The sequence below is a fragment of the Tasmannia lanceolata genome, unplaced genomic scaffold (genome assembly GCF_043159265.1).
Source record: "Tasmannia lanceolata isolate RefF3 unplaced genomic scaffold, GAP_Taslan_0.1 ptg000025l, whole genome shotgun sequence".
NCBI lineage: Eukaryota > Viridiplantae > Streptophyta > Magnoliopsida > Canellales > Winteraceae > Tasmannia > Tasmannia lanceolata.
The window spans coordinates 7479890-7502090 of NW_027518702.1; the positions used below are offsets into that span (position 1 = coordinate 7479890).

A 22201-nucleotide genomic window follows, 5' to 3' on the forward strand; every position below is an offset into this window, starting at 1 on the left:
ATATCCGCCCCTTTTGATTACTAGGGCAACCCAATGCCACTGTACGTGGCAATCAGGCCCATTGAATTCTTTTGACGTCAAGTACATCAGTCCCACTTTAGTCATTGATAAAATAGCTCTTTGTGTCCTTAGTAATCAAAAGGGGCGGATATATCACTTCCCTTCCCAAAAAGCTCCTAGCAGCCTATTGAAATGGAAAAGACAATATGATTTTGCCTCATTATCAAGATATGGTAGTGCAAATATCAGTCACTTTTTTTTTTTTTTTTAGAGTTGAATAGAAAGTCAAAACCCATTTCATAATGTTAGGATTTTATATTGGGTTAAGAGATCCAAAACTTCCAAGAACTTTTGGTTGGCGAGGTGGATATCAATTAGTGAAAAGGCGGGTGTGTGGATATCAATTTCAATTGTTTTTGAAAAATATGGATTGCCACGTGTTAGAAAGGACATCCTTGTTTCTTTGAGATTTTATATGGTGTAAGGCCTTACAACAATACGGTAGGGGTACCGCCCTTGATATTTGGTCCAACAGCAGCTCACTTTTTGAGGAGCTGCTGTTGGATCAAATGTCAAGGGTGGTACTTCCACCGTACAAAAGCCTTATTGTCATAAGGCCTTACACCATATAATTTCTCCGGGACAACCAACCACATCCAGTGTACTTCTAATAGGAGTGCAACTTGGGTCCGGTTGGGTTGGGTTGGGTTGAGGCCAACCCCAACCCGACCTGAGGAACCATTTACTCAACTTGAACCTGACTTACCCGAGTTCAACCCAACCCAACCTAACCCAAGCTTTTTAGCTTAAAAGCAAATTGGGTTTTTTTTTTTTTTTTTTTTTGCAAAAATAGACTCCAACTATGAACTGTTTGCAAGAAGAGTCTCATTACTTGCTAATTTGCAAATCAAGTCATGTCATGTGGCAATATTTTGCAAATCAGGTCACGTGGAAAACCCTTCACAGAATACACGGTGGTGGTATTTTTAATTCTAAGATAGATAAGAATACCCTTTATTTGTTAAAAGTAAGAAAAAAAACCTCTTTGTATAGTTTTGGTACTGTGATAATGAGAAATTATATAATGTGCGGCCGTTCAAACACGTATATTTTAAAATACGGTACGTCCCATTCCCATTCCGTAGGTTGATTCAAATCATCCATTGGTTGGGCTACAATGTAAATTGGTTGTGCCCCAAAAATCATTTTCATAGGATGATCTTAACCGTCCGATCTATAGAGGGATTGAACATTATGGAAACTTCCATAAATCGGAGGGTTATGATGATCATCCTATGGAAATGATTTTTGGGGCACAACTTATTTACACTTTGGACGATTTGGATCATCCTATGGAGTGGGTCGTACTGTACTTTTTGATGTACCGTTCTTGGAAACTCATATATCTTGAAATGAAATGATCCGAGCTGTTCAACCATTTGTGCTAACTACATAGAAACGTGATTTGTGTTTAATTTAGACGGTAAATCTGGTGGGCGAATAGAAGGCGACTCACATGGTCATGTTCATAGGCCAAATGGACAAAGCATTAGACCCTACTAAAATCAAGGGTTTAGGATCGTCAAATAAATAAATAAAACAAATAAAACCAAAAGCCTCTACTTACCTATCTACGGGCAAATCTAGAAATCAAGATTGGTGTGACCTTGCTCAAATGACTAAGCGCTTTCCTTCTCTGTCTTCGCGTCTCCAAGTCTTAGTATTTGGTAAATCAAATAGATTTAAAATTATACAGTGGAGAGTCGAGCTTGCACCTGCAACTCAAAAATAGAGTGGGTCCCACATTATTTGAGTGATCCAAAGTTCCAAACCATTCATTTGTTGAGCCCTGTTGCAGATAGGGTGTTGCTGGAAAATATTCTTTATAGAATGATCTAACCCTCCGATTTGTATAGGTTTTGTATAGGTTTAAAATGGACGGCATAATGTAGAAACCTCTACAGATTGGAGGGTTAGGATCATCCCATGGAGAAGAATTTTGTTTGGCAAACCTTATCTACATCAGGGTCCAACAAATGAAAGGTCACCCACAAGTTTTGATTTTTTGGAATGAAGGGTATTTTCATCTTTTATATTCTTCATTTTAGTTATTTGTTTTGAGAAACATCAGTTACCCAAGGGTAAATATAAAGTTTTACCACTACAAAAAACCGGTCAAAACAATCCATTCCGTAAAACCTGTTAGAATTGGGCTCAATTAGGTCAAAGTTGAGGGATACTAGGTAAAAGTTTGGGACGGCTGGGAAAATTTGCTGTAGACTCACCAAAACTCTTAATAACTGAATAAATAATGCATCTAAATGAACATGGCAACTAAATACTGCCAGGTAATTAAAAAAAATTCTCCTTTAATTTGACCAGTTCGAGGCGACACTGAAATTAAAAAAAAAATAGAGTTCATGTCTCTTCTAAAGCTAAATTCACGTGGTTAAGGTAAATTCAAGTGGTTTAGCTCATCTAAAGCCCAATTCACGTGATTTAGCTCAAAAATCTCTCCATTATAAATGCTACTTCAAATCCATTGATATAGGAGAGAAATATAAGGTGTGTTGTATCTCTTGTAGTTGACAGAGGCCATTAAAAGAGAGCTAGCCATGGAAGTGCAACAAGTTCTTCACATGAACGGGGGAGTTGGAGATACCAGCTATGCTAATAATTCAGTAGTGCAGGTCTCTCTCTCTCTCTCTCTCTCTCTCTCTCTCTCTCTCTCTCTCTCTCTCTCCAATCCAATGGTCTTCTAGATGATTTGATTAGGATATTTTTTCTATGGGAAGTGATATATCCGCCCCTTTGATCACCTGGTACAACCAGCAGCAGTGTATCAACTGCAGAGGGGTTGATGTACAGAAAGATTCAATGGGGTTGATTGCCACGTACACTTCTGTTGGGTGTCCCAAGTAATCGAAAGGGGCGGCGGGTGTCCATCGTAGGCATATGGGAAACTGACTTCATAGCCGGGGAGGCATCAACACACCTCCCACATGAAGTACATCAGCCCATCTGCAGCCATTGATACATTGCTGCTTGTACTACCAACTGATCAAAGTGGCAGATATATCACTTCCTTTTTTATTTTATTTTGTTATAGAGTACGTTAGGGTGTGTTTGGCAAGGCTTCTCATTTCATCTGATTTTATTGGACAAAAATGGGTAGATGAGGAACCGCGGAATCGACTCACTCCACAAAATCTCATGCTTATACGCATGAAAATAAGAATCGGAAGAAACGGGCCTAGTGGGCTGTGCAAGAAAACTGGGTTTTACCTGCGGTCTTGACCTCTGTAAAGTAACAAAAACTGCCAGTATAACGCGGAAGAAACAAAGACACTATAAGTGAAATGACAAATTCGTCCCTTTTTTAACATGGGACAGCCACCAGCAGTGTCCGTGGCAATTAGGCCCTCTACGGTCATAGATACATTGCAGGTGGCAGTCCCAAGTTAAAAAAAAGGAGCGGATATATATCCCTATAAGAAAATTGGGCTTTACCTACGGTCTTGACCTCCGGTAAAAGTAACAAAAACTGCCGGTATAACCTATACAGGCTGTCATGCCCCAGGTGGTGCCTATCATTTTTAACTCTTGTTTTGATGGGGTTGGTCCCTCGATCTCCACACATAAGGTGTGACCCGCCATTTTACACCATGATTTGATCGGTTGGGGCCCATTATATATATATATATATATAGAGAGAGAGAGGAAATGGTTTGTGAGCAGCTCAGATAAGCTTATCTGAGCAGAGCTCACAAACCATAGGGGGGGCACATTTTGGGGGTGATCCTAAGCATACATTTGGAAGGCCCCATCATGGATGGGATGTGTACCAAAAATCAGCTATATTAGATCATCTTAGGGTGTCCATTTGAGGAGGGAAAATGGACAGATATTGTTTGTCCACAAATCTGCCCAGTTTTTCCCTCCAATGGAGCTTATTTTTGGTAACACCCCATCCATGATGGGGCCTTCCAAATGAATGATTAGGATCACCCCCAAAATGTGGCCCCCCCATGGTTCATGAGCTCTGTTCAGATAAGCTTATCTGAGTAGCTGCTCACAAACCACTTCCTCATGCGTGTGTGTGCGCGCGTGTATATATCCAAAAATAGCATGGTCCAAGAATGCTAGTCTCTCTCTCTATTCATTCCAATGGCCTTCTACATGATGTGCTTCTAATATTTTTTCTTTTCTTTTCTTATAGAGAAATATAATAAGCAAAGGAATGCCGATGCTAGAAGATGCAATACTGGATCTTTATTGCACATCCTTCCCTGAGAAGTTGAGCATAGCAGACTTGGGTTGTTCTTCGGGACCCAACACCCTCTTTGTGATATCTCATATTATAGATACTATCAAGAAGAAATGCCACCAGTTGAACATTCCATTGCCAGAATTCCAAATGTTCTTGAATGACCTTTTAGGGAATGATTTTAACAACCTTTTTAGTTATCTATCAGATTTCTATGAGAAGCTTAAGGAAGAGAAGCATGTCAATTTGGAGCAGTGTTTCGTGGCAGGAGTGGCTGGTTCCTTTCATGGGAGGCTTTTCCCAAGCAAAAGTCTACATTTTATTCATTCTGCTAATAGTCTCCATTGGCTCTCTCAGGTCAGCACTTTCGCCCATCAGCACTCACTTTCGCCCATCAGCACTCAGTTGTCATTTGGCTACAAATTTAGGTATTGTTTGAATCAGATTTTGAGAGCCGACTGTGAGTCCCAAATTGATTATTGGACTCAAGATAGCATTCAATTTTTAGTCTAATAATCAGTTTTGGACTCACAATCGGTTCTCAAGATCCTAAACAAACAGTGACTATATATAATTTTGAGTCCAATAGACACACAATTGGTTCTTAATTTTGAGTGACCGTTCAAGGTGTGTATATATATATATATATATATATATAGGCGAGATATATATATATATATATATATATATATATAGGCGAGATATAGTGGCCGTTCAGGGTAAGAAAAGGGTTCCAACGCAGATAGCTTAGCTGCGCTTGAGTGCAGGAAACAAGAATGGGACTAGGCCTATAAATGGACATTCGAAAATCCGATTACCCTCCACATCCGAATCCGTTTAAAGCGAATATTATACGAATCTGTTTCAAGCCGATATTATCCGAATCTGTTTATGAGATATCCGGCTCTTAGCGGATACGAATTTGGTAAAGGGTACATCTGATCCGTTTAACATCCGAATCCGAGAAGTACATCCGTTTATCCCGAATATCCGGATCCGGATCCGTATATCCGAATCCGTATCCGCATCTGTATCCGAATATCCTGAATATCCGTACGCGTATATGTAGACACCCCATTTTGACCGGAGCCTAAATATCAAATTCGAATAAAATTCCGAAGTTGAATTGAAACCTTGAAATTGAAATTCTCGAAGTAAACCCAAATGAGGAGAAAACCCGAATTTGTACCAGTTTATTACGCATGTTAGTATGTGCAAATCATCCGAGAAGTTGTTAGTAACCCCAGGAAGGTCCTCGCAAAATCTTGTAGGAATTAGACGAAATTTGACAAATAAGACGAACCAAGTGAGTGAGAATATTATTTTCCTAATGAAAAGAGGGGTGAGTTATCCATCTTGGAGTTATCCAAAGGATGAAAAGGGCATAACACACTATCTCTAATAGCACATAGGGGATTGGTTTATCCTAAATGGAGGTTGTCCCAGATAAAAAAAGGGTCGAATATATCATTTCTATTTTTTTTCTTGCCCAAGCCACCCCTTGGTTGTGAAAAAGTAGTCTCAAGTCTCAACTCTCAAATACACTAGCAGGGGCTGTCCAAGTAAGAAGAAAGGGTGGGCAAATATAATGCCCTTCATATGCCACCGATTAGGGTGCTCAAAGAGGGGGGTTCTTATTTTTTTTGGGGAAGAAAGAACAGAAACAGGCGAGAAATGAGAGCAAAGGGAGAGAGGGTATGAAGAGATTTGGGTCTTCTTCTCAGATCAACTCGAGCTCCGGCCCCACCATCATCTCCACCTTCTTTTCCACCATCATTTTCCCCTAATTTCCTTCGTTGCTAAACCCTTTTATTCCTCACATCATCATATCCCCATTATCTTCCTTGTTGTGAGCTTTAATCCCAAACCCATCTCAGCCTCCATTTCCTCTCCTAGCCATCGCCACCATCACTCCAATCAAATCCGGCAAAGACCCCATTTCTCCGGTATCTCCATCATCTTCCACCTTCGTCAAGATCAAAACCCTCGTCGGATTTCATCTCCGATTGCTTAATCTCCATTACTACTACCATCAAACCCTACTTCTACTCCTCTTTGAAAACCACCTCTATTCCTGCTACCATTTCCTCCACCATCAGCTCTCTCCATTCTCATCTTCTAACTTCATCTCCACCATCAGACCTTAGATCTAGGGCATTTTGGGTCGAATCTACTTACTATCAACCTAGATCCGAAAGTTGTTGGAGTGGAGCTTGGTCATCTTCTTCGTTGATCTCATCAAAACCAAGATCTGTTCTCCAATCGGCTCCCTCTTGTTAATTTCAAGTATTCAGGTAATACTCTTAACTCTTTCTGTGTTGGTGAAATGTTTGAGCAATAAGTATTCGGATACGAATTCGGACATTCGGATATGATTTATTCGAATTCGGATATGAATTCAGACATTCGGATATGAATTCGTATTCGGATTTGAATCCGGATAATATCCGAATTCGAATAATATCCGTTGGATGCGAATTCGGTAACAAATAATAATTATCCATCGAATTCGGATACGGATACGGATACTGAATATTGTAAACGAATTCGAATTCGGATATAGCAATATCTAATTCGAATTCGATCCGTTTACACCCCTAAATGGGACCTCATTGTTGGGGTGATCCTAAGCATTCATTTGAAGGGCCCCATCATGGATGGGGTGTGTACCAAAAATCAGCTTCATTGGATCATCATAGGGTGTCCATTTGTGGGGGTGAAAATAGACAGATACTGTTTGTCCACTAATCTGCCCTTTTTTTTCACCCCACAAATGAACACCATAAGGTGATCCAATGGAGCTGATTTTTGGTGGACACCCTATCCATGAAAGGGCCTTCCAAATGAATGATATGGATCCCCCCAACAATGTGGGCCCACCCTGTTTTTGAACTCGAGCGCAGAAACCCTTTGTTAGGATGATCCAAAGCATTCATTTGAAAGGCCCTTACATAGATGGGGTATGTACCAAAAATTAGCTCCATAGGATCATCCTAACCCATCCATTTGTGGAGGTCAAAATGGACAGACTCTGTTTGTCCACAAATCTGCCCATTTTTTCCCTTCACTTTTGGAGGGGTTAGGATGATTCAATAGACCTGATTTTTGGTACACACCCTATCTATGATGGGGTCTTGCAAATGAATGGTTTGGATCAGCACAAAAAATGTGAGACCCATGTGATTTGGCACTCGAGTGCACCTAAGCTTAGGTGCGCTCGAGCGCACAATCCTTTACCTTATATGTGTGTGTGTGTGTGTGTGTGTGTGTGTGTGTGTGTGTGTGAGAGAGAGAGAGAGAGAGAGAGAGAGAGAGAGAGAGAGAGAGAGAGAGAGAGAGAGAGAGAAGTGTTTCAAGTCTGTCGACTAGAGATCATTCTCTAGTCCTGCGACCAAAAACACTTGGGTCTCACATTTTTTGTGGTGATCTAAAGCATTCATTTGATAGGTCCCATCATAGATAGGGTGTCCACAAAAAATCAGCTTCATAGGATCATCTTAACCCTTCCATTTGTGGAGCTAAAAAATGGACAGACTTGTGCCGATTTATAGCCGTCCATTTTAAGCTCCACAAATCACAGGGTTGGGATGATCCTATGGAGCTGATTTTTTGTGGACACCCTCTCTATGTCAGGGCCCATCAAATGAATGCTTTGCATCACCCAAATAAGGTGGGACCCATGTTTTTTGCTCGCCGGACTAGAGAATGATCTCTAGTCGGCAGACTAGAAACACTTTCATCTCTCTCTCTCTCTCTCTCTCTCTCTCTCTCTATATATATATATATATATATATATATATATATATATATATATATATATATATATATATATATGAGAAAAGTGTAGCTACACATACGTGTAGCTAAGTTAGCTACACCGAAGGCTTAAAATACAGTGGGCCCCACATTTTTTGGGTGATGCAAACCATTCATTTGATGTGCCCTCACATAGATAGGGTGTGCCCACAAAATCAGCTCCATAGGATTATCCCAACACTACGATTTGTGGAGGCAAAAATGGACGTCTAAAAACCTTCACAAATCTGTCCATTTTTTCCTCCACAATTTGAAGGGCTGGGATCATCCAATGGAGCTGATTTTTTGGGCACACCCTATCAATGTGAGGGCCTATATATGAAATGAATGGTATGCATCACCCAAACAATGTGGGCCCACTGTATTTTAAGTCGTCGGTGTAGCTAACTTAGCTACACGTATGTGTAGCTTCACTTAACTCTAGACCTAGCAAACGGGTGGGCCGGGCCGGGTCAACGCGTGAGTGATGCGGGTGCGGGTCACACGGGTCGGGTCAGGAAATGACCCGCATTTTTTAGGGTCAGGATTTAGGCGACCCGCGAGGCCCGTGGGTGGGTCGGGTCAACCCGCGGTTCACCCGCAAATTCAAACAGTCGTTTATTTTGGGAAATGTTATCACTGGATTTTGATGAGGGCAGTATGGCCGGCACCGTGGGATGATCCAAACCGTCCATTAGATGGCCCACAGCCTAAATAGGTTGTGCCCCAAACATCATTTCAATAGGTTGATCCAAACCCTCCGATCTATAGAGGGTTAGGATCAAGTGATCAACCCTCTAACATTCACATAGAAGGCTTGGGATCAACCTATGGTGCTAGCAACAACCTATTTATATTCTATGGTGCCAATCATAACTTATTCAGGCATCAATCCCTTAAAAAATAGATTAGCATGACAAAATCAGCATCCTTTGCATTAGAGAAAAAAGTCATCTAACTAGATTAGCATGACAAAATCACCACCCTTAAAAAAGCCAAATGACCCGCAGGTTGACCCGACCTGACTCGTGTTTTTGCGGGTTGGGTCACCCGCGGGTCAGTTTTTACGGGTCACTAAAACTTAGACCCGTGCCCGCAAATTTGCGGGTGGGTCGGGTCCACCCACGAGCACGGGTCGCATTTGCCAAGTCTACTTAACTCTCTCTCTCTCTCTCTCTCTCTCTCTATATATATATATATATATATATATATATATATATATAGAGAGAGAGAGAGAGAGAAAAGTGTTTCTAAGCACGTGCTTAGGGAGCTCCCTAAGAACAAGTGGCTTAAAAAGCCACCGATTGGTCGCTTTTTGTGGACCCTGTAGAGGTGGAGCCGCCATACGAACCAAGCGGTGGCTTTTTAAGCTACTTGTGCTTAGAGAGCTCCCTAAGCACGTGCTTAGAAACACTTTTCTCATATATATACAGAGAGAGAGAGAGAGGTGTAGCTACACCGACAGCTTAAAATACAGTGGGCCCATATTGTTTGGGTGATCCAAACCATTCATCTGATAGACCTTCACATTGATAGGCTGTGCCAAAAAATTCAGCTCCATAGGATCATCCCAACCCTTCAAACTGTGGAGGAAAAAATGGACATATTTGTGAAGGTTTTTACACGTCCATTTTTTCCTCCACAAATTGTAGGGTTGGGATGATCCTATGGAGCTGATTTTTTGGGCACACCCTATCTATGTGAGGGCCCATCAAATGAATGGTTTGCATCGCCCAAACAATGTGGGGTCCACTGTATTTTAAGGCGTCGGTGTAGCTAAGTTAGCTACACGTATGTGTAGCTACACTTTTGTCATATATATATATATATATATATACACACACACACTACATGTTGTGTCTTAAAGTAAATCCTAATTGAAGCATGAAAGTATGCCAGGTTCCTCAAGGGCTTCAAAACGAAATGGGCATCTCATTAAACAAGGGAAAAATTTACATAGGGAAGACAAGCCCTCCCAGCGTGTTTAAAGCATACTTAGCGCAATTTCAGAGAGATTTCTATTTGTTCCTAAAGTCACGTTCCGAAGAAGTAATTGGTGGAGGGCGAATGGTCCTTACACTTTGTACCGGAAGAAGCTCGGATCCATCTATTAAAGAATGTTTTTTCCACTGGGAACTGTTGGCTCAAACTCTCAATGACATGGTCTCACAGGTAGGGAAACATCACATTGTAACCTTTCAAAGCCCGCATTCTCCCCTCCCCACTCCCCCGCTCTCCCCCCCCCGCCCCCTCCCCCCTCTTTTTTCAAAAACAGTTTACAGTTTCTTATGTTATTGGTTTTTATGCTTTAATGATAAGTTTGTCCAATTTAGGGAGTGATTGAACAGGATAAAGTGGATTCATTTAATCTACCCTTCTATGCTCCTTCAATTCAAGAACTAGAGGCTATTGTTAACAGAGAAGGATCCTTTAGTCTTGATCGACATGAAGTAATTGAAATTGTGAACTTCACAAGTGGGCAGAACGTTGCAAAGTTGATAAGAGCTATTACAGAATCTATGCTAGCTGATCAGTTTGGAGCCGGGATACTGGATGACCTGTTCCGAAGATATGAACATAATGTTGATGTGTATCTATCAAATGAGAAAGCAATCATTATCAATTTGGTTCTTTCTATGACTAGAAAAGAATGAAAATCAACATATAACAAATGATATGTAATAGTTCTGTATTTTGAAGCTTTGTATCCTGCTTCCATATTTCAATAGCATTTTATGCTTCGTGGCTAGTATTCTAGAAAGATGTTTTAGCATTCTATTAGGACGTACTTAGAATCAGATCTTGGGCGATTAACTTTGACAAAACATGTGATATTTTAATTTGGGAAGTGATATATATATATATATATATATATATATATATATATATATATATATATATCCGCCCCTTTTGATTACTTGGGACACCCAGCAGCAGTGTACGCGGCAATCAGCCCCATTGAATCCTTCTGGCATGAAGTACATCAGCCCCTCTATAGTCATTGATACTCTTTTGCCGGGTGTCCCAAGTAATAAAAAATAAGGGGTGGATTTATCACTTCCCTTTTGCAATGTAATGGTGAAAACACGCACCATTTGCAGTAGATGTCAGATTTCCAATCTTTTCCGGCCTCCTAGGCTTTGTTGTTGAGTCACCAATTTCTACATAGCCATCGTTATAAATGTTTTTTGCGATGGTTATGTAGAAATTGGTTTCTCCACTTCTAAAATAGGGACAGGTTTTCAGAGGAATGTAGGCTTCAATGTAGGTGGTTGATTGAAATATGTGCGTAGATAGGTTGTCACTTGTCAGTTGAAGGACGGAATTGAAGGATGGAAAGTGATGGTCGGTGGTTCGATTGGCTGCAAGGCTAAAGGTTCTATGGTCTGTCAAAACAAGACAACGACTAGGGGTAGTGGCAGCCAAGGGAAAGTGTAAAACATACCTTGTAAATAGATAGAGGCAAGCAACATATGGCTCCCTCTTCTCTAGACAAGCAACGGATTGCTTGTTCTACTCCGGTGAGCGGCAACAATGATAAGCAAGCAGCAGATGGCTTGCGAAGGGTGACAACAAGTAGCAGTTGACTTGTTTTCAATGATAACAGCGGGTGGCTATCACGTCGGGACACAACAAAAGGCAACTAAAATTTTATTCACAATTAGATATCTGAAAACAATTACAATGGATGGCCTTTTATAGATTTAGATTTTCTATGGCCAACATAAAGAAGAATCCTAAATAAACTATAACTTCACTATAATTAAGAAATAAAACAAATCCCTAGGATATCTCCTTACTTGGACGTTCAACAGTGAAAGCCAAATTTTAGAATCCTAAAGTTTCTCTACTACTTCCTAATTTTACTCAAATAAAATCCTACCAAAAGTAAAACTCCTAAATTCTCTTAACTCAATCCACGTAAAAGTAAACCTCCCTAAATACATTCTCACCTTGGACGTCTCAATTAAAGAAAATATCTAAAAATAATTAAAACAAATCCAAACTAAAATAGGACTCTATTGAAGAGTAGTAATCAACGTGGACCATTGATCTAGATGCCATCTTATATCTTCTGATCTGACCGTTGAACAAGGTTCTGACGATCTTGACCGTTGATCTTTGTCATCGGGCGAGGCACCTGCATCACTAAAAGAAGTCCTAATGATAAAGGTCTCTTCAAAGACAAAAATGCCCGCTTTCATAAGAGGGGGACGGATTTCGTTTAGGGAATGTTTTGGGGTATTTCAAAGTAAGCCTGCTTGGCTATTCATTTGAAAGCATCTGAGGTTATTGTAATTTGTTGTTGTTTTTATGCTGACATTGTTGTCGTAATATGTAAATGTTCTTTGGATTTGGTGGCATAATATTATTCTATGCTTAAATAACACGCAACTTGATGATCATGCTCCTTAATTATTACTTTAGATGTCTTTATTATTATATTATTATTAAACTATTTTTATGGTTAGTATTATTGCTTTGTTAGGTGCTTAGAATTTATGATCTTCTTGGATATATTGATGTGTTTATTTTAGCACTCCAATATCAACCATCAATGAGGATAGATCCTCTCCACCTAACTTTGACTATTTGTCATGGTTTAAGATTGATTTAACATCTTCTAAGTTGGATCCATGCCACCACCCCTCTATTAATCTTTGCTATTGTTCTTGGGTTATCCACATATTGTGTTGTTTGTTCCTCCCTTTTTACTTGTTTCGCTCACCAATCACAGCCCAAGGTTTTCCATCTTTGTTTGGTCCACATAGTGTTCTCTATGTCCTTGTTGAACTTTCAAATCACTTTGTTGGTGATGATTGCTTCGATTTCATTGGAATGATGCATCTTCTCTTTCTCTCTCTTCCCTCTCTCTACACTCCCTCTATATTGTTGATGACATTCCCTAGCACTACTCTGTGAAGTAAATGCTTGCAACCAAACAGAAATAAATATAGAACGAGATTAGGAGATCATCAATCTAAACTAAATAAAAAATGCATCTAAATGGAAATGGCAACCAAATACTGCCAAGAAATGAAAAAAAAAAATTTGTTTGTTTAGATGCATTAAACTTTTGATCAGTTCAAGACAACAAATTAACAAAATAAATAAATACAGTTAATTTCTCATCTAAAGCTCAATTCACGTTGTTTATCTCAAACATTTCCCCCTTTATAAATCATACTTCAAGGCTATTGACACAGGAGGGAAATATAAGGTGTGATCTATCTTGTCTATTTGACAGATGCCATTAAACGAGAGCCATGGAAGTGCAACAAGTTCTTCACATGAATGGGGGAGTGGGAGATACCAGCTATGCTAATAATTCAGTAGTGCAGGTCTCTCTCTCTCTCTCTCTCTCTCTCTCTCTCTCTCTCTCTCTCTCTTCTACACGATTTGTTCTACATGATTTGATTATGATTTTTTTGTTCTTCCATATATAGAGAACGATCATAACCAAGGAGATGCACATAGTAGAAGATGCAATACTAGATCTTTATTGTATGTCCTACCCTAAGAAGTTGAGCATAGCAGACTTGGGTTGTTCTTCAGGACCCAACACCCTCTTTGTGATATCTCATATTATAGATACTATCGAGATGAAATGTTGCCAGCTGAACCATCCGCTGCCGGAGTTCCAAATGTTCTTGAATGACCTTCCAGGGAACGATTTTAACACCCTTTTCAGTTACCTACCAGATTTCTATGAGAAGCTTAAGGAAGAGAAGCATGCCAGTTTGGCGCAGTGTTTCATGGCAGGAGTGGCTGGTTCCTTTTATGGGAGGCTTTTCCCAAGCAAAAGTCTAGACTTCATTCATTCTTCTAATAGTCTCCACTGGCTCTCTCAGGTCAGCACTTTCACCCACTCAGTTGTCAGTCTGCTGCAAATTTAGGCACTATTTGTTTCAGATTTTTAGAACCGATTGTGTGTCCAAAACTGATTAATAGACCTACAATAACAATTAATTTTGAGTCTTAATCAGCAAATTTATGAACACTCAAACTTATTCTAACTTCAAAGGTCATATAGGAAAATTTTCATGTAAGCATGTCATGTTCTAAAGTGAATCTTAATTTCAGCATTAAAATATTCCAGGTTCCTCAAGGGCTTCAAAATGAAATGGGTATCTCATTAAACAAGGGCAATATTTACATAGCAAAGACAAGCCCTCCCAGCGTGTTTAGAGCATACTTGGCGCAATTTCAGAGAGATTTCTATCTGTTTCTTAAGTCACGCTCCGAAGAAGTAATTGGCGGAGGGCGTATGGTCCTTACAGTTACTGGCAGAGGAAGCTTGGATCCACCAGAATGTTATTCCCAATGGGAACTTATGACTCAAACTCTCAATGACATGGTCTCACAGGTAGAGGCAACATCGCAATATAACCATTTAAACCGCCCTCTTTCTCTTCTAAATATGATCAAATTTTGACATATTATTATTTTTTATGTTTTGCTGATAAGTTTGTCCAATTTAGGGAGTGATTGAACAGGAGAAAGTGGATTCATTTAATATACCATGTTATGCACCCTCAATTCATGAATTGGAGGCTATTGTTGAGATAGAAGGATCCTCTAGTCTTGATCGACTTGAAATAATTGAATTTGATATCTTTACAAGTGGAAGGAATGGTGCAAAGTGTATAAGAGCTGTTACAGAATCCCTGCTTGCTGATCAGTTTGGAGCGGTGATAATGGATGATTTGTTTAGAAGATATGAACAGAAAGTTGATGAACATCTATCAAATAAGAAAGTAAATCATTTGGCCCTTTCTATGACTAGAAAAGGATGAAAATCAACATATAACTCTGCCTTAAGGAGAGCAAATGATTTGCAGCAATTCTATACTTTGATGTTTTGTATCCAGCTTCCATATTTTTTATAGTATTTTATGCTTTTTGGAAAGACGTCGTAATTGTGAAACAACCAATTACTCCAGAAGCTTGAGCTTTTAGAGTTGATGTTATTTAATCATTTGTACTTCTACACTATCAATCACGTGTGGCCCCTCTTTTTTGGGTTGGTGATACATGTGGCACATGTGGCCCCTCTTTTTTAATATCAAGGAGTTGTTGGGTTTTGAACAAAAGAACTTTTATGAAGAAATAGCTATGATACCATGTGAAACAACCAATTACTCCAAAGGCACGTACAATGTTATCTATTGCTTCTCGGGGGTGGCAACTACATCAATTGGATGTCTGAAATGCGTTTGTACATGGTTTCCTTCAGGAAGAGGTTTATATGAAACAGCCAGCTGGGTTTGTAGATCCCAAACTTCCTCATTGTGTCTGCAGACTTTATAAAGCCATCTATGGCCTTAAACAGGTACCAAGGGCATGGTTCCAACTTCTCAGGTCCTTCCTTCTTTCCCTTGGATTTAAAGGGAGCTTGGCATATCCCTCTCTCTTCATGAGACATTTTAAGGGTAACACGATTTGTATTCTGCTGTACGCCGATGATATTCTACTGTACGTCAATGATATTATACTTTCAGGAGATAATCCAAGCTTACTCAGTGCCTTTATGAATTGGCCCCCAACTACATTTGATACTAATATTTTGGAAATATGAGTTTTTCCTTGGCCTTGAAGTATCTCGCAATCCTAATTCCCTTCGTCTTACACAAACGAAGTATGCAATAGACCTCCTTCACAAAGTTGTTTTGCTAGGATGCAAATTAAACCTTGTGAAATGCCGATCATCACTGGTGCTACTCTACATTTGATGGAAATCCACTTAGAGGTTGGATCTCTAAATTTCCCAGAAGATTGGATGAAAATTCCCGAAGTTTTGGACTTTCATTTGAATTAATTAACAATTTTCGAACGAACTTTTTTGTACGAAAATTTTAAATACGTATGAAAATTCAGTATTCCTGGGAATATTTAAAATTCAAAATGGCATAAAAAATCATTTTTCTATTCTGTACGAAATTATAAAACAATAATAATTTTATAAGAAATTTTAGAAGGAATATCTAGCTAATGAAAAGCTTTGAATTCTTTTGCGAAATCTGATTCATAAGACCAAGATTTCTTGGGCAGGAGTAGTGCCTAACACCTTCGACTCGCATAACCTAGTACAAACCAAACCTAGTACAAACCTAAAATTTTGGTTAGGCCTAAGTCTTTCACAGAGTCAATTAAAGGTCTAGGACCAATCCTAGGTGGCGACTCTATAGTCCTTGTCAAATTTAGTTCTGATGAGGATCTTGATTTGATTTTCCAAAAGTTTTCTATAGAACTTCGGAATTTCAAATCATTTCAAAAAATAAGGAGATCAAATGACCAAATCTTTGGGGACCCTCCAGGACACTACATTCTGCCGGGAATTGCCTTTGAAGGAAATTCCCTAGCAAATACTAGGTTATAAATGTTATTGAAATTTGTTAATGTTTTTTTTTTTTTTTTTTACTGAAGTCGTTGTTGCGTAAGGTTCTTTGGATTTGGATATGTAATGTTATAAGTTTAAATAACATGCAACTTGATGATAATACTGTGTTTTTTTTCGAGCCGGTCCCGAACTGCTTTATGCGGTGGTCCCCAGCAAATCCCCATAAATTATTAAACTATTTTTAGTGTTAATATTATTGCTTTGGTAGGTGCTTGGATTTATTCTAGGGAGTGGGTTTTCACACTCCCTCGTTTTGATATTGGCAGCCAATTATTTATTTTGGCTCCTCTTATCAATTAATGCGAGGAAATGACATTCTGTTCTTTAACTATGATTTCGTAAACGGCAAGATTTATTGGCCGGACGGCCGGCTTGCGTTAAACTCTTGACCTGTGCATGGCCACAAATTAAATTGGAAAATATTCTAAAATGAAACTCGGTTTGGAAATGAGTTTTTATATGGTGTAAGCCCTTAGAGTCCCGATTTTTCAAAAAGTACTGTACGGACCACACTATAGGATGATCCAAACCATCAATATGATGGGACACAACATAAGCAGGTTGTGCCCAAAAAGTCATTTCTATAGGATGCCAACCCTCCGATCTATAGAGGAACTGTATATTATAGAAACTTCTGTAGATTAGAGGGCTAGGATCATCCTATATATAGAAATGTTTCTTTGGGCACAAGTCACTACCTGCTTACGTTGTGTCCCATCACATGGATGATTTGGATCATCGTAGAGTGTGGTCATTAGTACTTTTTGAAATCTACGGTGCACATGCTTTTCCTTTTTTAACAAAACATGGAAAGCTCAAAGCATTAGACCCTACTAAAATCAAGGGTTTAGGATTGTAAGATCAAAACAAAAATAAAATAATAAAACTAAAAGCCTCTACATACCTATCTCCGGGCAGGTTTAGAAATGAAGATTGGTGTGACCTTGCCGTGAATGACTAAGCACTTTCCTTCTCTCTCTTTGCGTCTCCAAGTCTTACTCTCTGGTCGTATTAGTTTTTGGTAAATCAAATAAATTTGAAATTATACGGTGGGCAGTCGAACTCAAGAATAGAGTGGGTCCCACATTAATTGGGTGATCCAAACCATTCATTTGTTGAGCCTTGACACAGCTGATAGGGTGTTGCCAGAAAATATTCTTCATAGAATTATCTAACCCTCCGATTTGTAGAGGTTTAAAATGGATGGCACAATATAGAAACCTCTATGGATTAGAATGTTAGATCATCCCATGGAGAAGATTTTTTTGGGCAAATTAAGGGTATTTTCATCTTTTTATGATCTAAAATGGACTGCGGTTTGTGTACTGCCAAAACCAACGTGATTTGCACAATGTGACCACGTTGAATTGCAAATTTGCAAACCAGAAGACTCTTTATGCAGATGTACCATACTTAGAGACTCCTTTTGTAAAAACCCCAAAGAATATCGAAAAAAAATGTCAGGTTTAACTCGGTTCGGGTCGCCCAAGCCCTCAACCTGAACCCGACCCGAACTCAACCGGCCGGGTTGGGAAAACTCAACCCTAACCAAACTCGACCTGACCCGACCCGACCCGACCCGAGTTGCAACACTAACTTATAACCACTTTTTTATACTAGAGGGGGCTGTCCAAAGTAAGAAAACGATGCAAATATTTCATTTCCCTTCCCAGAATCGTAGGTAGAGGTGGCAACGGTTCGGTTTGACCCCCAAACTGAACCGAACCGAACCGATATTTGAATCGATTTGGTTCTACCGAACAGAAATTTGAATCGGTCTGGTTTAACCAAACCGATACCGAATTTTCGGTTCGGTTTCGGTTCGGTTTGACCCCCAAACCGAAAATTTGAATCGATTTCGGTTTCGGCATATTTTGCCACCCCTAATCGCAGGCAATTACGCTCCCGATTGTGAATTTCAACAGAACAATCCAACAATACCGATAGAGATATGACTAAATGCTCGACCTAAATCAGTTCTATACACGAATTAGGATGCTATCCTACTTCAAAAATCCAAAATCACCAAATTAGACATTTTTCCTTCTTAAACTTACCAAAATACCCCACAATCCCCTAAAATCCTGTTTTCCCCAAGATACCTTTGCCATTTAAAGAAGGGAAATGATTTTAGCACGAATAAGTTTTAATACATGCGCTTGTGAAACAACCAGTAACTCCAAAAGCTTAAGTTTGTAGATGGTGTGGATTTTTGCTATCGAGGAGGTTTGAACTCGGGACCTTCAACTCTGATACCATATGAAACAACCAGTTACGCCAAAAGCTTAAGCTAATGGAGATGGTGTTATTTAATATTTTATACTTTAACTCTTTTAGTATTCGAAAGATCTATAAAATGTTATTACTATTCCAAAAAGCACTTACAAGCCAATTAAATACTAAACGACAAGCTATAGTGGGCACGCATCAAAACATGATTGTATTGAAATCATTTCCCTAAGGGCCCATTTGGATACATCCCATTTTGTATTTGGATTTGGAATTGAGTTTTGAATACAAAATGAATAGATCCGGCAGCTCATGTAGAGGGAGACAGAAAGAGAAGGGGGTACTTCCTAGTGGAGGGGAGAGGTTGAGGAGCAAAGAGGGTGAAGGAAACTGCCAGGAATTCCAATTTCCTATTTTCACAGCAAATTTAGAAATCTAATTTTTTTTCATTGTCAGCTGCTGAATTAGAAATCCAAAATTTGATCCGATCCAAATTACAATGCAAAAAGGGCTGCAAATGTGAGAAATCCAAATCAAAATCTTCTCAGCATCCAAACGGGCCCTTGTAAATATGTCCCCAATGCAAGTTCACAATTGGGACGGTGTCTTAATCTGAAATGACTGGTGGATGACACATTATTAGTTGATTTCAAGTGTCGACCAAAATGCATTCCATTTTTACCGTTTAATGCATTTTAGTCACCCACTCGAAAGAAGTGTTAGTCACCTTGAATGGTAAAAACCCATTGAAACTTCTTCATTTTAGTTATTTGTTTTGAGAAATGTAAGTTACCCAAAGGTAAATATAAATTTGGGAAAATTCTCAAAAAAATGTGTTTTTTATATGAAATTCTCAAAAAAAGGTGGAGTTGGCTAATTTCTCAAAAAAGGGTCAAACGCATCCCAAGAAGTGTTTGAGGACAAAAATGCCTTTGTGTTGGTTTTCCCTCTAAGAAAGTAAGCAACGGATCCCAATGTATTTCACCTAACATTTTTACCTTTTTACCTTCTTCTTCCCCATGCCAAAATGAAACTCCATTCTCTGTTGTAAAAATCCATTGAAAATCCATTGCAGAGGTGAAACTCCCATCTCCTAAAATCTAGATTTTATTAGATCTCTTAATTTTTCTTTGACTATCAAAGCTAAGCTTCTCAGGTAGGTCCATTGCGAAACATTTTGCATAGGTTTAACAAGTTCCTTACAATGATATGGTGTATTGCCATCATCTTGTTTATTTGTTATGATTTTGTTAGGCATTTGTTATTGTCATCATGGGGAAGAAGAACGTAAAAAAAATAGCAAAAAAACTAGTCGACCTTTTCACCATCCTGTCAGACAGGTTTAAGACATATGATAAGGTCGACCTGCAGGTTGACCTGTTTTTGGCGATTTTCTTTTAAAACCAAACGTCATTTGCGGAAACCACTCCCCATAAAGACCACTTCCACACCTCCCCTCCCATTACAACCGTGCATTTACTCCCCAAACCCTAAATCCCTCCACTCCCCTCCCTCCACCATAACATCTGAGGGTTTAAGTTAATATTTTACAACTGTACATAAATTCATGACAACTTTCACTCCCAATAAAATACTATTAGATTGGGTGACGCAATATTTAAACCTTGGAACCACTATTTAAACCTTGGAACCACTATTTATACCTTAGATCCGCTATTTATACCTTGGAACTACTATTTATACCTTGGAACCACTACCTAATGGTAAATAATGGTTCATAGGTATAATTAATTGTTCCTAGGTAATTGAAATCCTATAAATATAGCAATTCTCACTTTTTATAGTGGTTTTGACTGCATAACTTCTTGTAATCATAATTTAAACTCTCCGAACAAGTATTAGGCCATCTTAACTATGAACCACCATAAGATCTGACTGTTTAGACACTTATTTAACTCATTGTTCATAAATTCATTGCAACATTGACACCTAATGAAGTAATATTTCTACTATGGAACCACTATTTATACCTCAGAACCACTACATAATGGTAAATACCGGTTCCTAGGTATAATTAGTTTCCTAGGAACCACTACATAATTCATTGCAAGATTGACACCCAATGAAGTACTATTAGATTGCGTGAAGCAATATTTCTACTCTGGAACAACTATTAATACCTTGGAACCACTATTTATACATCGGAACCACTATATAGTAGTAAATAGTGGTTCATAGGTATAATGAGTGCTTCTGAGTGGTTAAAATCCTATAAATACAATCATTCTCACTTATTATAGTGGTTTTGACTCCTTAACTTTTCAATCTTACAATTTAAACTCTCGGAACAAGTATTAGGCCATCTAAACTATGAACCACCATAAGATCTGATTGTTTAGACAACTATTTAACCCATTGTTCATTCATTGCAATTTTGGCACCCTCTGAAATACTATTATATTGTGTAAAGCAATATCTCTATTTTGGAACCACTATTTATACCTTGGAACCACTACTTATACCTCAGAACCCCTACACAGTGGTAAATAGTGGTTCCTAGGTATAAGTGGTGCTTCTGAGTGTTTAAATATTGGTTCCCAGATATCAACAGTGGTTCTAAGAACAAAATATTGCTTCTACACATTTAAATAGTGGTTGTAATTGTATAGACATGATTGTCATCCAGGTTTACTCTAAATAGAAACATAGAGGGCAATAAAGAGATAGAGAGATTATGACAATACACCATAGCATTGTAAAAAGGATGATGACAATAACAAATGCCTAACAAAATCATAACAAATCCCTAATAAATACACAAGATGATGACAATACATCATAGTATTGTAAGGAACATGTTAAAACTATGCAATTGTATCACAATGGACCTAGAAGATAAGCTTAGGTTTCACAGCCAAAGAAAAATAAAGAGATCCTATAAAATCTTGATTTTAGGAAAAGGGACTGTCACCTCTCTGCAATGGAATTTGAATGGATTTTTACAACATTTCCTAGACAATGGAGTTTCATTTTGGCATGGGGCAGAAAAAGGTAAAAATGTCAAAATGTTAGGTGAAATGCATTGGGATCCGTTACTTATTTTCTTGGGGGAAAACCAACACAAGGGCATTTTGGTCCTAAAACAATCCTTGTGATGCGTTTCACGCCTTCTTGAGAAATTAGCCAACCTCACCCTTTTTTCAGATTTCCAGATAAAAATCACATTTTTTTGAGAATTTTCCCTATAAAATTTTACCACTACAAAAAACCGGTCAAAACAATCTATTCCGTAAAAACTGTTAGAATTGGGCTCAATTAGGTCAAAGTTGGGGGCTGCTAGATAAAAGTTTGGGACGGCTGGGAAAATTTGTTGTAGAATCACCAAAACTCTTAATAACACTTCAACTCTTAAAGAAGATACATAAGAACAAAATGCATGCCATTTTTACCGTTTAATGCATTTTAGTCGCGCACTCGAAAAGAACTGTTGTAACCTTGAATGGTAAGAAACCATTGAAACTTCTTTATCTTAGTTATTTGTTTTGAGA

At 38.7% G+C, this 22201-nt stretch overlaps 2 protein-coding genes across 2 annotated transcripts; both read left to right on the plus strand.

Moving 5' to 3' along the window:
- The first annotated feature begins 2551 nt into the window (after nucleotides 1-2551).
- Nucleotides 2552-10823, plus strand: LOC143858035 (putative jasmonic acid carboxyl methyltransferase 1). Its single transcript, XM_077368624.1, has 4 exons — nucleotides 2552-2690; nucleotides 4220-4624; nucleotides 9962-10234; nucleotides 10396-10823. Exons 1-4 carry the CDS (start codon nucleotides 2616-2618, stop codon nucleotides 10714-10716), a joined length of 1074 nt encoding a protein of 357 aa, XP_077224739.1. The 5' UTR covers nucleotides 2552-2615; the 3' UTR covers nucleotides 10717-10823.
- Nucleotides 10824-12808: 1985 nt separating this feature from the next.
- On the plus strand, nucleotides 12809-15096 carry LOC143858008 (putative jasmonic acid carboxyl methyltransferase 1). The gene is made up of 4 exons (XM_077368591.1): nucleotides 12809-13404; nucleotides 13510-13914; nucleotides 14163-14429; nucleotides 14545-15096. Exons 1-4 carry the CDS (start codon nucleotides 13330-13332, stop codon nucleotides 14857-14859), a joined length of 1062 nt encoding a protein of 353 aa, XP_077224706.1. The 5' UTR covers nucleotides 12809-13329; the 3' UTR covers nucleotides 14860-15096.
- Nucleotides 15097-22201: the final 7105 nt, after the last annotated feature.

Excerpts from the sequence above, each read along its gene's own strand:
- LOC143858035 (XM_077368624.1), top strand. The coding sequence starts at position 2,616 with ATGGAAGTGCAACAAGTTCTTCACATGAACGGGGGAGTTGGAGATACC. Across the intron at positions 2,691-4,219 it reads CTAATAATTCAGTAGTGCAG|AGAAATATAATAAGCAAAGG; the intron begins GTCTCTCTCTCT and ends CTTTTCTTATAG. Across the intron at positions 4,625-9,961 it reads GTCTCCATTGGCTCTCTCAG|GTTCCTCAAGGGCTTCAAAA; the intron begins GTCAGCACTTTC and ends AAAGTATGCCAG.
- LOC143858008 (XM_077368591.1), top strand. The coding sequence starts at position 13,330 with ATGGAAGTGCAACAAGTTCTTCACATGAATGGGGGAGTGGGAGATACC. Across the intron at positions 13,405-13,509 it reads CTAATAATTCAGTAGTGCAG|AGAACGATCATAACCAAGGA; the intron begins GTCTCTCTCTCT and ends TTCCATATATAG. Across the intron at positions 13,915-14,162 it reads GTCTCCACTGGCTCTCTCAG|GTTCCTCAAGGGCTTCAAAA; the intron begins GTCAGCACTTTC and ends AAAATATTCCAG.